We start from the raw sequence: 16,619 nt of genomic DNA, 5'->3' as shown, positions 1-16,619 counted from the left end.
GCCAAGTGCTGCCAGGAGGGCTGGGGAGAGCTCTTGCACTTCCCAGCAGGCCAATTTAGGCCTTAAAGAAGCCCGATCTGGCCCGTTTGGGGTTCAAATTGGCCCACTGCGGTGCACAAGAGCTCACTGTGCCACCTAGGAGCGCATCCTGGGAGGCATGTTCCCCCACCTTCCCCCCCACTGGTCAGGTAAGTGGTGGGAGTGGGTGGGGGTAGGACCAGGTGATCTCTCGCCCCCAGCAGGGGACTGGTAACTCTAGTTGGTTTCCCATTGGGGAGAAAGACAGGGTATAAATTAAGTATTAAATAAATAAAAACCTCTGGAGGCAGGAACAAGAAGAGCAAGTGCTTGTGAGGAAGATGAAAGCAGGCAGGCTAGACAGTATGGGAGAAGACTTGGGTTGCCATCTTCCAGGTGGTGGCTGGAGATCTCCAGGCATTCCAACTGATCTCCAGGCCATAGAGCTCAATCCCCCTTGAGAAAATGGCTAAATTGGAGGGTGGACTCTAGGCCATTATACTCTGATGAGGTCCATCCCCTCCCTCAACCCTGCCCTCTCCAGGTTCCACTCCCCAAATCTCCAGGAACTTCTGAACCTGGAGCTGGCAGCCCTAGCAGAAGGCAGTTCTCTAACTCCGCTAGCCTTTAAAACCCTCAGTGTCTTGGGGCCTGGGTACCTGAAAGACCCCTTCCTCCCCTTAGAGTTGCTGATCCCCCGGTGGAGGCAGGGGGACCACCACTCCTAGCCTCCTCCCTCCGCCACCACTCACTTGGCCAGCGGGAAGAAAAGGAGGGGAAACAGGCCTCCGGGGCACCGCTTCCGCGTGTCACACCAAGGAGCGTTGTCATTTCGCAGGCCCCAGGATCACTCCTGCGCCTCGCACTGGGCTGATTTAGGCCCTGATTTGGGCCTGCATGCTGATGTCCCTCCTGGAAGTGACATCATTGAGTCGAAAAACATGCACCTGAGGGAGTCCAGAAATACCTGCCGAGAGGGTAAGGGGACCTGGCAAAACTGCCTCACATAGAGTTGCCAACTCCAGGTTGGGAAATTCCTGGACATTTGGGGAATGGCGTCTGAGGAGGGTGGGGTTTAGGGAGGGGCAAGAGCTCGGCAGGGTCCACCCACTGAAGCAGCCATTTTCTCCAGGGGAACTGATCTCCGACATCTGGAGATCTGTCCTAATTTCCTGAGATTTCCAGACCCCCTGCTGGACGTTGGCAACCTTACCTACTGCCCAGTCCCCCAGTTAAGATCTTCTTCATTAACCCTTCATTAACCTTTGTTCTCTTTTAGGCATGAGGCCCAAATGTTTCGGTTAAGAAGTTCATCTTTTAACACTATTTTTATTGTGTGCCTTTTGCCTGAAAGAAGTTTAAATTCATTTTTAAGCTGCTCGGTGTTTTATATTTTTATGCTCCCGCTAAGTTTTTAATGCTGGCTTTTAACTAACAGCTTTTAATGTTATAAGCTTTTGTTGTGTTTTATTTTGTAAGCCACCCCTGGCATGTTCCCTGGAGAGAAAGCATCATCCCCCCCCCTAAATAGGGTTGCCAGCCTCCAGGTAGTGGCTGGAGATCTCCCGGAATTACAACCGGTCTCCATGCCACAGAGATCAGTTCACCTGGAGAAAATGGCTACTTTGGTGGGGTGGACTCTATGGAATTATGCCATGCCTCCCCAAACCCCACTTTCTCCAGGTTTTACCTCCCCCCCTCCCCCAGATCTCCAGGAATTTCCCAGCTTGGAGCTGGCAACCCTACCCCTAAATAATGCATTCAATAAACGCAACACAAATAAACCACTGTATATGAATTTTGTCCATAGTGCCCTGCATGTAATTTTCAGTTCCTTTATCCCGCCTTCCCTTAGTGACATGAATCTGCACACTGTCTTAACACTGTAAAATACATAGCTGCATCAAGTCTATTTTTGTGTATTATTTTGCTGATGGGCCGTAGTGCCTGTGTTTATCAGGGAAGCAGGGCAACCAAAAGAATCTTGACATAGTCCTATGTGTCAAGAGAGCCAGTTTGGTGTAGTGGTTAAAAGCAGCAGGACTGTAATCTGGAGAGCCAGGTTGGATTCCCCACTCCTCCGCTTGAAGCCAGCTGGGTGACCTTGGGTCAGTCACCGCTCTCTCAGAGCTCTCTCAGCCCCACGCACCTCACAGGGTGATTGTTGTGAGGATAATAATAACACACTTTGTAAACTGCTCTGAGTGGGCATTAAGTTGTCCTGAAGGGCGGTATATAAATCAAATGTTGTTGTTGTTATGTGCAAGAAAATAAAATTTGGGGTGTGGTTTTTTTAGTGTATTATGTAACTGCATGCACACATAGGGGAAAATGCACCAATTAATTGAAGCTCCAGAAGCTATAATACACAGTCCATGCTCCACTTTGGGGATTAATTTGAGACATTATCCTACGAAGACTGAATTATGGAGGGAATGAATGCAGCCCAAAGGGGAATTCCAAAATATAATAATGGAAAAGGGAATTCTGCTCATTCCTAAGTTATACTCATAAGAACATAGTGGAATAGTAGACTCAAGTTCAAATCCTCCGTTCAGCTATGAAATTCCCTGGCTGGCCTTTGGCCGGTCACTGTAGCTCAGGTTGAGCTACTTCACAGGGCTGTTGCAAGGATAGAAAGTAGGAAGAGGAGAACCGTGTACATCGGTCTTTGGAGGAGGGGCAGGATAAAACTGGGACAGCTTGACTGAAAATGGTGTGACCTGGTAACATCAATTCTCGACTCCCAGAAAGAACGGGAATAAATTATGCAAATGAAGATAACTTGCAAAAGCAAGAATAAATTATTGGAGGGAGAAGACGTTTGCCAGTTCTAAGGACGGGTGACAAAGCTTCACAAACCATATTCCGTCTCCGTTTCTCTTCTTTCTGATATCACATTCATATACTGTACAACTCAATATTAAGGACTAGAAACTTGTCCCCCCCCCTCTCTCTCTTTAAAGCTGAGATTGAGAAGATTTCAGGTGCTACATCCAATACCACCCTTGGATCATGTGATTACAGTCTCTAGCTCTGCCCTCAGTAGTCTTTTTAATAAATTTGTGATGTTGGCTTGAGAAGTGGGTTGAAGACAAGCCAACTCCAGCTGCAGGCTCAGCGGCTAGCCCCTAAGTCACCATTATGACAGATCAGCCAGTTTCCTTGACATATTAGATGCACATGGTTGCCTAACAGGCAGAAATTCAACAGGGTCCTCCTCACTTTAATGCCACGCAGAGGAAAACTTCACCAGTTGGATTTCTAACATTTTTCTTATCTATCACTCTTAAGAAGGATACCTGGGAATGCTATAGGTTGTATTTTACGAACAGCAGAAGAGAAGCTTTACTTAATGCGGTTCCATTTGTGGAAGGCATTGTGCTAAAGCTCTTCTAAGCTCAAGGGCTGGTTTTTCATTTCCGATCAGGGCTGCTGTGAGCAAAAGAAGAAATACTCATTGCAGTCGTTACAGCTCCCCTTTGGAAGTGTGGTATGATTTGATTGAAGAAGGTCATTATCAAATGGGGGGGGCCCGAAACATACTTTGCACTACTCTTGTGCAAGCCGAAATGACTCTATGCAATGTCTACTTGTATTTGCTATAAGTAGTTCCCAGTACAAAAACCAAAAAAAACTTTTTAGGAGAAGCCCAGAACCTTCCACCCACCTTCTTTCTGGTCAAGGAACATGAAGGCGCTTTGGTGATGGAAACACTGTTGCTTCCAGATTCAATGTTACTAACAACATTGCACAGTGTTTCCTACAGCCAGTCAGACACTCTCAGCCTAACCTACCTCACAGGGTTGTTGTGAAGCTAAAACAGACGGGAGGAGAATAATGTAAACTGCTTTGGGTACCCATTGGGGAGGAAGATGGGATATGAATGAATAAATCAACTTTATTTATTTAAAGAAATGTTATACCTACTAAACACCCTGCATTTATATTCTGTTGCTATACGCTGATTTCTGATGACCCCCGCCCTTGAGACAACACATGCACCCCAAAATTTTGGGCTACAGGCCTGTTGAACAGACAACATCCAGGGGTGGTATTACATAATGGTTAGAGCAACAGACCAAGATCTGGGAAGACGAGGTTTGAATCCCCCCACTCTGCCACGGAAGCTCACCAGATGACCTTGGGCCTGTCCCAATCTCTCCACCAAACCTACCCTCACAGTAGGGTTGCCAGCTCCAAGTTGGGAAATTCTTGGAGATCTGGGGGTGAAACCTGGAGAAACCTGGAGAAAGTGGGGTTTGGGAAGGGAAAGGACCTTGACATGGCATAATTCCATAGAGTCCACCCCCCCAAAGTAGCCATTTTCTCCAGGGGAACTGATCTCTGTGGCCTGGAGACCAGCTGTAATTCTGAGGGATGTCCAGCTACTACCTGGAGTGCCGTAACCCTACCTCACAGGCTTGTTGTTGTCCTGATTATGTGGAGAAGGGGGGAAATGGTGTGAAAAAGCTTCTTTGGGTCCCAATAAGGCAGAAAAGCTACATGTAAATTAAAGATAAATAATGATCAACAAACTCTTCCTGGAAGCAATGAATAAAAACTGAGAGGGCCAGGAAGGCGCTACAGTTTTGTCTCACTGGCAGATTTGATCATCATTAGGAATTGTTATAACCACAAGTATCAGTCCACACACACACACACACACACACACACCACACATTCTTTCCACCCTGGACCGGCCTTACCATGAAGCAACATGAAGCTTTTGCTTCTGGGGCCAAATTCTATATCCCTACCTGTGATCTCCATCTTTATGAAGCAAGGAGGCCTGTGCAGCGAGGAACTCAGCAAGCTAAAACGCCAGGGACCTGCAACATCATGCCAGTTGCCAGATGTCCATCAGACACCCAGAGATCATTCTTGCTGCTCCCGACGTGCAACAAACCTAAGAAGTTTTTCCAGGCCTCTGATGGACCAGCCTGCAGAGATGTCAGGGCAGCATTTAGCAGGATTGGTCCCAAGGCACATGGCCCGATCGGGGGGGGGGGGGGAAAGATTCTCAGTGCTGAATAAAAGCGGCTATCCTTTGGACACACCACTTCAGGTATGAAAAATGGCCCTGGCTGGCAAAGTTTTGCAGCCAGCCGGCAAGTCTGGAAAGGGGGCGCATGAAGAGAATAACTCCTAGAGACGGCAAAATCTCTCCCCTTCCCACCCACCCACCCCGTCCCAATGGATGAAACAGGGTAGCAACCAGGTACACGGATATCCTTCTTTGAACAAAAAGCATCAGCATCCTGAGAGCTGGCAGAGACCCCCCCCCCCACAAGCCCTGCAAAACAAAATAATAACCTGGGAAGAGAAGGAAAGATTGGGCATCTGACGGGCCGCCCGCCACGTCCCCTAAACCAGCCAATGGCACAGACAGCTGCCCTCTTCTGCATTCCGAAGGCAGCCCAGCCAGATGTTCCTGCCTTTAGGAATCTACCCCCCACCCCAGCCCAATCCAGCAGGGAGCTATTAAGATCATCCTCGGCGAGGGCCCCTCCCCCTCTGACCTACATAACTGCACACCCTCCACGCAACCCAAGACAACACAGTGGCATCGCAAATGATGCTCCTTCGCCCCTCCCATGTCCCCGGGGGAACCCCCAGCTGGCAGCCCCTCCTGAGGACTTGCCTCCCCCCATCTCTCCAACCCACGTCCTCTTAAATAAGCTGCATGCTAAGGAACACCTGCCCAAGGCCGCACTCCGTTAGGCAACCTTTCGGATCCGGCACCGAGTTGGACAAAGCTCAAGTCTCTCCCCCCCCCCCCCGCCACCCCAACGTACCGCATTCATGCCATTGTGCAGAAGGCTCATGTCGCCCCTTTCATTTTCTTAAAAAAACGAATACTTGCTATTTTACTAAACCAAACCAAGCTGGTAATTGAAACATGCCGATCTGGGGAGAGTTCCCTGTGTCCCCTGCTTATTCATTACTACTCTGGTGTTGCAACACAACAGCTGTGCCGGTTCAGAGCAGCAGCAGCAGACAATGGAAACTGCGTGGCCCCTTCGAGAGCGGCTGGCTGGGATATCCCCCCACCCCAGAAGGCAACAACCTACTTTATCAGAAGCTCTCAGAGTGAGCAGGTTGCTAGATTCGTGGCTTGCCAAAAACAAATGTTGTTCTTAGTTAGGAGGACTCCCCCATCCCTCCCCAATGCAGCGCCTTCTCCCTGCCACCGACTGCCACCACCACCACCACATCAGAGAATCCAACCCTTCGGGATGTGGCTGCAGCCAGAATCCAAGAAGGGGGGGGGCAAAGGTTCCCCGTGCAACAACTCCCCCCTGGAAGCAAACCCACTCGCCCACCCAAACAAAGCCAGCCGCGCCAGAAGCCGACCCCAAGGCAGCGGTGCCAGCTTCGCCCTTGGCAAGGAGCGGCTCCAGTCCGCGCCTCCGCCCTCTGCCCCCTGCCTCGCCAGCCTGCCAAGCTGGGCTTGCGTCTGCTGCTGCAGGAGCAGCTGCATCTCTGCCAGCCACATTCCGCTTGTTGATGTTGCTGGCAAGGAGTGGTACCCACCCACCCAGCCTCCCTCCCCTCCTTTCTTTCTCCAACCCCCCCCCCCGGCCCCTCCTTCCTCCTCAGCGCCGCTCACTCCCAAGGTGGGTGTGTTTGCATACATTAGACCTGGCAGCGTTCCTGCAGCTTGCCAACCACCCCACCCCAGACATATAAACACAACACGCCGGGTGCCTGGATCCCCCTTCCCCCTCCCGCCTTCTGCCCAAGGCAGCGCTAAGCCCTCGGCCTCGAGAATGTCCCGGGCGTCCCTCCCGGGCAGGGATGCCCCTTTACTTTAAGGGGGACACCCTTGAAACAGGTGCGCCGCTGGCTCTTTTTCGACCCCAGGGCACGGGGCGTTTGCCTTACACGCCTGCCCGTTGCCGGGAGAGAAACAAAGCTTGATTTCTAGGAATATCCCACATCCAGGCAGGAGGGACATCTTTCCATTTACGGGACTGAGTCCAGAGAAAATATCCTTTCCTCTTCCTATAGAGATAGCCATCTCTGTTATAGAGCAGAGTGCCTTTTTAGGAGACCCTCTTGTTGCTGTTATGTGCACAACGGAGCCCTTTAGGGCAAAGCCTCACAACGCCAGGGACCACAACAGACGGCGCTCCTTGGGCGACAAATCCCGCACCCCGATCCATCAAAGGCGCTCTGAGATCCTCCTCTTCCTCTTTAACACTTTCCATCTGGACCCTCCTTTTTTCCCTCCCCCCAGCCCATATCCCCCCCCCCAACCACCCACCCACCCACCGGAGCATCCTCGACCCAGGAAAGATGCTTTCTCTCCAACTCACGATCATGAGACAGGTTTCCTCGGCTGGTGGCGATCAAGAAGGAGCCCAGAAGGACCAAGACGCCGGTGGCAGAAGGCAGCATCTTTGGGGAGGGGGGTCCTCGGTCGTTTCTGGGGGGAGGATGAAACGGGGGGAGGAGGGGGCTCTCCCTTCTTCTTGGTTTCTTGCAAACTTAGTCCTTCCCCCTCCCCAGCGGGGGAAAAAGGGGGGGAGACCAATGCTTCCTCTTTCTGTCTCGGCTTCTCCCTCTCCCCTTCTCTGTCTCTCTGAGCCTCAACCGCAGTGGCACACAACAGAGGCGGAGAGCCCAGCCGGAGATGCTGCCGTATTGACTAAAGGCAGAGAGGGATGCTGCAGTAGCTAGGATTAAATAGAGCACCAGGGAGAGACCATTCCGCTTCCGAGGAGAGGGGAGGACGAGGACGCCCGGCCAAGAGAAAGGGAGAGGCAAAGCCGGGAGCCTCGCTCCTCTCTCCCCCTCCCGGGCGCGAGCCTTGGAAATGTTGTCTGGGCGATTCTCTGGTTTGAAGGCGACCGTTCCGTTTTCTTTAATTGCGCCTCTTTGCCGGCCTCCTCCAGCCAGCCTGGTTCAGCTCTTTCCCGAACAGGTCCAGCTTGGTACCCACTCTCCTGGAGTGCCCCCCCCCGGTTTGGGTGGGAGGTTTTGGTGCCGTCCAGATGGCCCTGTTCCCCCAAGGGAGTGGAAAGCTGTGGCTGCTGCTGCTGCTGCTGCTATCTCTGGGTTGGACACTGGAGCAGCTAAACAGAAGGGAGACGGAGAGGAGATCTAGCCCGGGCTGCCCAGGGCAGGAAGAGGCAGCCACACTGCGGCTGAAAGCCGATGCATTTCCAGGCTGGCTTTTCTCCTCTCCGGACAAGTGCGGATTGACAACGGGGGACCGCCCTCACCTGCCACCCCGGGCATTCTAGAGGCGAGGCCAGTTTCCCAACAAATGGGATGAGTTGTCCCAGGTGTAAGGCGGCCTGCAGGGGGCGCCAAAGAGACGAGCCTGGTTCAGGGCTGGGGGCAGCCAGGAGCAGCTAGACCCCCCTGGGTTCAGCCCGTGCTGGAATTCCACCCTAATTCCTCATTTGTATAGTACTTTAGACGGCTGCATGCATTTCAGTTTAAAAGATCTCTGTCCCACCTTTCTGATCACAAAAGAAACCTTAAGTCATCTTCCCGGAATCCTTAGGATGGCCTTGCAAGGTAGGGTTGTATGGTTATCTCCAAACTGCAGGTTAATAGAGAGTGACTTGCCCGAGGCCATTTTGCAAATCAGTGGCAGAGAAAAGAGCCAAACTGGGAACTTCTTGATGCGCAGAGCCATCCTAAACAAAGTTAGACCCTTGGAAGCTCACTGGTATTTAATTTATGTATTTATTTATTCCCAGCTTTTCTTCCCAATTGAGGCCCAAAGTGGCTGACAACAGCTCCCCCCCACTATGATTTATCCTCACTACGACAACCCTTTGAGGTAGGTTAGGCTGAGAGAGACTGGCTGGCCTTGCTTCACCCAGCAAGCTGTGACTCCCAAATCTTAGTCCGGCTCTCTAACCAATACACAACTCTGGGCTTCGAAGAATATAACTCAATTTCATATCTCACGGCCAGTCTCTTGGGTGCACCTAAGAGAGCTGGCAGTCCTACCCTTAGTATGCTTGCTTTGGAGTACATTTCATATTATTCAGTGGTGCGTACTGCCGAGCGAGTGGGCGTGAAATCAATTTCCCTTATAATTTACTCTGAAATTGAACTCTGACAAGTCAGAGGTGATTCTGGTAAGGAAAGCATCTGCTTTGGAGGCGGTCTTACTCCCCCAAGTAAGATGAGGTCCAACTTTCTTTCTTTTACAGGCATCAGGAAGATCTAGCTAAGCTATATTATTGGAGAAAGAGGTCATCAGGGGCCCAAAGTGGATTTTAAGAGCTGTATTTGGCCCATAAGCTTTCCGCTTCTTTGGAGACTGCTGAGCTGGCCATGCTGATCCAATACAACAGCAATCTCAGCTTGACTACTGTAATGCACTCTATGTGGTGCTGCCCTTGAAAACTATTCAACAACTGAACTTGATCTGAAATGCAGCCGCCCATTTGTTATCAGAGGTGGGTTGCAGGGATCTTATTATGCCTGGTTTGCAAAGGGAATGTTATTAATGAAGTAAATTTTTAAAAATTCCCTACATTGGTTACTTATTGGTTTCCAGCATAAGGCACTCCTGCTTACCTTCACAACTTGGGATCTACATATCTGAAAGGCTTTACCTTCCTGGTATGAACCTATGAAGCAGCTTTGCTCAGCGCAGCAACGTCTTTTGGTTATTCTATCCCCTGCAAGGGTATATTCCAGTCTGCACTGCTGGCCGCTCGTGCATGTTTTTTCATATGGCTATTCTCATGTTTTAGAATAGCCTTCCAAAGGAAATTAGATCTGCATCTCTCTTGCCGTTCTGGAGGGCTTCTAAAACAAGGGCTTTCCTTTGGGTCCTTTAGAGAATTGCTTCGAGGGTGCCTTGAAATTTATAGTCCCCCCCCTCCATGGTTGTTTTGCAGCGCAATCCTAAACAGAGTTTACACCCTTCTAAGTCCATTGACGCTTATAAAGATGTAACTCTGTTTAGCAATATTTTGTTTGTTTGTTTATTTGTTTATTTATTGCATTTCTAATCTGCTCTTCCCACCAGCGGGCTCAGAGCGGAGTCCAACGTATGTAATGTAGCACAACATATAAATGGAAAACTAGATAAAACATCAGTAAAATCAAGTAGTAAAGAGTCCATTAGCAGTTTTAAGACTAACCGACTTTACTGTAGCATAAGCTTTCGAGAACCACAGTTCTCTTTGTCAGATGTAGCATAAGCCTTCAAGAACCACAGTTCTCTTCATCCAATGTAGCATAAGCTTTCAAGAACCACAGTTCTCTTTGTCAGATGTAGCATAAGCTTTCGAGAACCACAGTTCTCTTCGTCAGATGCATCTGATGAAGAGAACTGTGGTTCTCGAAAGCTTATGCTGCAGTAAAGTTGGTTAGTCTTAAAGGGGCTACTGGACTCTATTATTTTGCTGCTACAGAATAACACAACTAACTACTCTGGATCTAGTAAAATCGAGAATACAGTTTCTAAAAGGCAGCGGCACACATACTGCATGGCCCAACAATAACAACAACCCATGAGACCAGGCAGCCCACTGCTAGATGTTAGCAGAAAAGGGAGAGTGAGCCCCCCTCCATGGTAGGGGTCAGTTCCATGGCCCACCTGCCTCAACCACCATATGCCTGGAGGAACATCTCTGTCCTATAGATGCGGTGGAAGAATAACTCCCGCTGGGCCCCCAACAGAGAGTTCCACCAGGCAGGGGCCAGGACCAAAAAGGCCTTGGTCCTAGTTGAGGCAAGGCAAACCTCCTTGGGGCTGGGGACCACCAGAAGATGTTTGCCCACTGAATGGAGTGTCCTCCGGGGAACATAGGGTGAGAGGCAGTCCCCACACTGTTGATGTTTTGAGTCGAATCACGTTTTTACACTGTTTTCATTTGGCTCACAGTTATCTGGGAGGACAGTGGGCTTATAAATATTTTACATAAATACAATAGTGTTGTGCTAAGAATAGCCCAGGCAAGCCTGATATTTGAAGCTAAGTAGAGTCAGCCCTGGTTAGTAATTGGATGGGAGACGGGCAACGAAGACCAGGGTTGCAGAGGCAGGCAATGGCAAACCACCTCTGTTCGTCTCTTGCCATGAAAACCCCAGCAGGGGTCTCCATAAGTTAGATATGACTCAACAGCACTTTCTACCACCAAGAAATGGAAACTGGGGCAGGGCTGTGCAGATGAAGGGATATGGGCATGTAGACGAGTGTCCTACCTTAAATTCACAGAAGTTCCAGATCATGCTTGAGCTCTTGCTAGTTTGGCTCATCCCTGCTTACCTGTCAGGAGCACAGAGCCGATCGTTCAGGTGCATCTGGATGAATCCAGATATGTCCATTTGCATGACCATGCTGCTTTCTTGCACGATTACAGTGCATTTTCACTGCAGCTGCCCCCCGACCTGCCTGTCTGCCATTGTGTCCCATTTTAAAAGCTAAAGAAAACAATTTCAGTCGGAGTTTTTTTTTTTAACTGAGACTTACTAGGAGGGTTGCTGTGTGCCTTCCGCATCTGCCCTTGAACCCAGCTAATCTTGAGTTCATTTCTTGTGCTCACATTGCGATGCTCCTGAATACACAAAGCAGGCAATGCAATCTAGCCCATACTGGTTATTTAAAGGAAGCATCTGACTATGCAGGTGCAAAAAGGGGATGAGCTGCAAGTGATTCCTTGCTTTTCAAAACAAGTTTGGGTAGGAGCAGCAGGACTGTAATCTGGAGAGCCAGGTTTGATTCCCCACTCCTCCGCTTGAAGCCAGCTGGGTGACCTTGGGTCAGTCACAGCTCTCTCAGAGCTCTCTCAGCCTCACCCACCTCACAGGGTGAGGTCGTGAGGATGATAATAACACTGACTTTGTAAACCGCTCTGAGTGTGGCATTAAGTTGTCCTGAAGGACGGTATATACATCGTATGTTGTTGCTGTCATGTCATTTTAGTGACCTGACCGTGACTCAAGAAAATTTAGTTCCCAGACTGGGGAAAAGCAAGCTTAAGCTGCACAAACCGGGCTCTATAGAGCAAGCATCTACTGAGCCAAATGCAAACTTCAGCAACAACCAGTGAGGTTGTCCAGTCAGGCAATCCCCTTGCATGTCTTCGAGGGAGTCAAGCCAGGCAAGTTTGCCTGGCGGCTGGGTTAGCATCAAAGTTCACCCCATGCCTAGTTACAAGCAACAGTGCCAGCCCAAAGCCAAAACCCCAAAGCAAAGCCTTGTGATACCTTTTGCTAAAATCAAGCCAAGTCATGCAAGCTTCTGAGTTCTCCAGAGCTCTTTGTCGGGCTAGGGAGGAAGGGAGATCTTTTGGAACCTGACCTTTAAGAGTCCTAGCAGTGCAATCCTAAGCACACCTACTTCAGTCGAAGCCCATTGCAATCAAAAGGCATAGACTGGCGTAACTCTGTTTAGGATTGCACCGTAAATACTGCAAACATTCCAGCTGGCAGGGTGTGCTACAGAGATTACTTTACATGGTTCTGGATGGAGCCGGTGTCAAATTGCACCTTTGGCTGGTGAAGGAGAAACAATGGCGGCCTCCACTTAGATGCATTAAAACCAGAGATTCCCCCCGGCTTCTTGCCAGGAGGCCAAAGGGTGCAAACTGATCCTAGCTCTGCCCAGCACTGCTTTGTTTCTTCAAATCTGCCTGGTATTCTGTCCAGGCCTCCGGATCAGGGCCTGAAATATATCTACATTTAATAACGTCTGCCTGACAGTTCAAGACAGTTCAAGGCTGGCCCACTGTTATGTGTCCTCTTAGTTGGCCTTAATGAAAGCTCTTACGTGGCTTTTTAGCTTACATACAAGGCAGCTCTTATTGAATGTGACAAGACCCTGTTTTTACAGGCTGCTAGCTGGAGCTCAGCAGGAGGAGGGCAGAGCCAGATGTTCACCCTTGAGGTGCTGGAGGATCACAGGCCAAAAGAGAAGGGCTGGGATCCTAAGTAATGCAAAAGGAGCCGGTTGGAAGACAACTTCCTCATCTATGCTCCCTTACAGCAGCCTTCTTTGTCCCCCCTCCCGCCAATTGTAGGTTTTGGGGGGCCTGAGCAGAGTGCTCAGCCCCCCCTCCATGCTCACTGCTAGGCTCCCGTCCGTGCCCTCCCACCCATGTGCCCCCACTCGCCTGTGCGTCCTTCCTTTCCCCATTCAGAAGCTCGCCCACCACCTGCAGTCACAGCTTCCCACACTGCCTGCGTGCCCTTTCCTCCATGGTGGTGGGCGCAGCTGGGAGAGCCACTGCCAGGGCCACCAGGAAAGCTGATTCTTTGTGTGCCACCCACGTGCCCTTCTCAGCAGCGCTAGGCAGCATAAGCAGCTGGGAGCAGAGGTGACAAGGCAGGGGAAGGGCGTGAGTGCAGGTGTCTTAGGAGATGCGTCAGTAGGAAGTCAGCAGCAGCAGGCCTCACCAGCAGCTACAAGACCCGGCAGCTGCCCCACCACCCCAAGTGCTGAAGCCAGCTGTGCCCCCCCCCAAAAACCATCCTCTTCCTTGTTAATAGAAGGTCAGACCAGAAAAAAAACAACGTAGGGGTCAAATTGAGAGTCTGTACCAGGAGGGGGAAATCAGGGGGGAATCACCCATCCTCTGCATACAGGGAAGCGTATTCATCAGATCCGGAGGAATTATCCGTGTTAGTTTGTAGTCACAAAATAGTAAAGAGTCCAGTAGCCCCTTTAAGACTAACCAACTTTATTGTAGCGTAAGCTTTTGAGAACCACAGCTCTCTTCGTCAACTAGTGTAGCATTAGCTTTCGAGAATGACAGCTCTCCATCAGATGCATCTGTCGAAGAGAGGTGTGCTTCTCGAAAGCTTATGCTACAATCAAGTTGGTTAGTCTTAAAGGGGCTACTGGACTCTTTACTATTTTGTTTCATCAGAGAAGCTGCTGTTGCCAGGCCCAGAGGATCCATTCCGTAGTACCTGTCAGTCCTTGGCAGGTAGAATCCCCACGTTGTCCCCAGCAAACACACAGGTGTATTGGTTGAAGTAACTTTATTAGAGATCCAGCAAGTTCAAGGTGCTCAGACAAGTGCATTGGCAGAAGTGACGTAACTAGGGTTGGTGATGTTAGTTATAGGGAACGTTCCCACCATCAGGATAAGGGCCGTTAAAGTTCTGGGTGCAAAAGGGCCGGGGCGGGGGGGTGTCAGGGAGAAGCTAGGTTTAGGCTAGACAGAACAAAGAATGAAATCATCTCAGTTCCCAAGAAAGATACATTTCGAGCTGGCCACAGCTAGCTTTCAAGGACACTTCTGGAGGCAGCGGGAAAAGAGGAAGTAAATACTTGTGAGATAACCTACTGCCTCAACATCAATAAGAAACTTCTCATGCCCTCAGAGGACCAGTGCATAACACAGAATACACTCATGGCAGATATGCAGACAGGCATATATGACAGTACCCAGATGTAACACAAGAGCCCTGCTGCTCATCTAGTTCAGCACCCCGTTTCCCGCACTACACCACAAGACGCTTCTCAGAAACCCACAGGAAGGGGATATTGAGGTCAGCCTGTAGCCTGACCTCAATATCTGGTTTGCAAAGGCATACTGCCTCTGCCCATGGAGGTTCCACTCCAGCTAATAGCTGTCGGTGGATTCTCTCCTAAAAACCTAAATACTGCCTTTCAGGGTCAGACCAAAATTCTGTCTCATCCTCGCATCTTGATTTCAACTCTGCCAATGCCTCTGGGAAGCCCAGAAAACAGGACACAGAAGTGACAGCCCTCTCTTCTGGCTCGCCCTTGGCATTTGGGATCTGGAAGTATACTGCCTTTGAACATGGAAGCTCTATTCGACTCTGGTGTCTGTTGATAGCCTCCTGTTCTCTCTGAATTTATTTCATTCCCTTTCCAAGCCAGTGGCTCCCCCACGGTTCCTGTCAGTGAATTTCTGGCATTAATTATGCTGACATTGTGCGAGGGAAGTGGGAGGGTCTTTTGGTTTGCCCTGAATCGGCTGTCCATCATCTTCACCGGGGGAGCCCAAATTCTAGTGCCACGCTTTAGAAAACGTCTCCTCTCTCTGCTTTCCCCATCTTACCCTTCACCGCAGGACTGTCATTTTTCTCCTCCCCTCCAGCCATCTTTTCACAACTACAAGCCAAACTGTACAGCATAGAGAAGAGCAAGAGTCTACTAGCACCTATAAGTCTAATAAAATTTGTGGTAGGGTATGTGCTTTCGTGAGTCACAGTTCACTTCTTCAGATACCTGTCAGGTATCTGAAGGTATCTGGTATCTTCAGGTATCTGAAGAAGTGAGCTGTGATTCACAAAAGCTCATACTCTGCCACAAATGTTGTTAGACTTGTAGGTGCTACTGGACTCTTGCTCTTCTCTACTGCTACAGACAAACTAACATGGCTTCCCATCTTGATCTGCACAGCATAGGAAATAGTGAAGTAGCCACAGGGAATGGAGCATTTAGATTCCAGAAGGTGTGCTTCCACCGTGGCTCAGTGGAAAAACCTCTGCTTTGCACACAGAAGGTCCCATGTTCAATCCCCGGCATCTCCAGTTAAAAAAAAGAATCCGGTAGGTGATATGAAAGAACTCTGCCTGAGACCTTGGAGAGTCGCTGCCAGTCTGAGTGGACAATCCTGACCTTGATGGATTGATGCTCTGACTGTATAAGGCGGATTCATGTTGCTGGCGGAAGATTTAACCTCCTGCCCTTGCGCCATTCCCCAGATCAAAGCCAGTTTCTCTGGCTAAGCCTCAGTAAAGAAAAGGGGGGCGTCGTTTCAATCAGAGAAATGGTGCCGGAGAAATTAACTCCCCTCTTCTTTAGCATCCTGAACCAAATCCCCCCCTCTCCACATTCCCGCGGAGGCACAAATAGCTCCTTTTGAAGGTTAAGCGACATGGCAGGCGATGATTGCAGATCTCCAGCCCAGTGTACACTTTTGCCCTCCGGTTCCTTCCCTGGACCGAAATGTCTAGGGAAGTCAAAAAGATTAGCCTCCTTTCTCTGCAGGAGAGAGCTTTGTGGCTCCCCAGCTCCTTATTTATTGCAAAGGAGGAAGGGGGGAGAGAAGAGGTACACAACCTGTTCAATCTCTGTTTTAAAATCTACTTTTCCGCCTTATCATTTTCCACTCTCTCCCCCCTCTCCGCATGCACACGTCTCAAAATTCACACCACTACTCTAAGAGCGGCGGAGGGGGGGCAGGAAAGGGGGGGAAGCGTTACACCCGGTGGTTGTTAAAGCTGATCTGACTGGAACCAGCCTCCGTGATTCAGCCCAAAAGCATCTGGAACTGTGGGAGAGGTGGAGGCTGGAATATCGCAACAACGATCAATAGCAGGACTTCTTCCAACACACACATGCACGCATCCACACCTCTCTGTCTCCAAACCCAAAGACACTGAGAGGAGTTTCTTCAGGCAAGGCCCGGGAGGGAGAGGACACAGCTTCACAGACACTGCAAGGCACAAAAAGTTGTGGAAGCTGGCTGGGGAGTGAACAGGAGCAGAAGGAAGTCTTTGGGGTTTTCCACACAGGCTTTTCCCGTCTGTTCTAGTTCCACACTTCCATTTATCCCCTGAGTTTCGCATGCATTTTTTTTTACTGGAGTTTTCCCTTTGAGTTTTTTCGGTTTCCCCCATTGTTTCCCCAATTCTTA

The 16,619-nt window shown here is 49.9% G+C and overlaps 1 protein-coding gene across 2 annotated transcripts in view; it reads right to left on the bottom strand.

Moving 5' to 3' along the window:
- The window catches only part of CADM3 (cell adhesion molecule 3), a 201,637-nt gene extending 193,925 nt beyond the window's left edge, over positions 1-7,712 (bottom strand). For both annotated transcript variants that reach the window (XM_054993627.1, XM_054993634.1), the window contains exon 1: positions 7,341-7,712. In XM_054993627.1, coding sequence (XP_054849602.1) covers positions 7,341-7,422 — 82 coding nt within the window. In that variant the 5' untranslated portion in view covers positions 7,423-7,712. The remainder of the gene's footprint in view (positions 1-7,340) is intronic.
- Between the last annotated feature and the right edge of the window lie 8,907 nt (positions 7,713-16,619).

The sequence above is a fragment of the Eublepharis macularius genome, chromosome 1 (assembly GCF_028583425.1).
Source record: "Eublepharis macularius isolate TG4126 chromosome 1, MPM_Emac_v1.0, whole genome shotgun sequence".
NCBI classification, from domain to species: domain Eukaryota; kingdom Metazoa; phylum Chordata; class Lepidosauria; order Squamata; family Eublepharidae; genus Eublepharis; species Eublepharis macularius.
The sequence above is the reverse complement of the archived record's forward strand: the minus strand, read 5'-3'. Positions and strand labels throughout refer to the sequence as shown.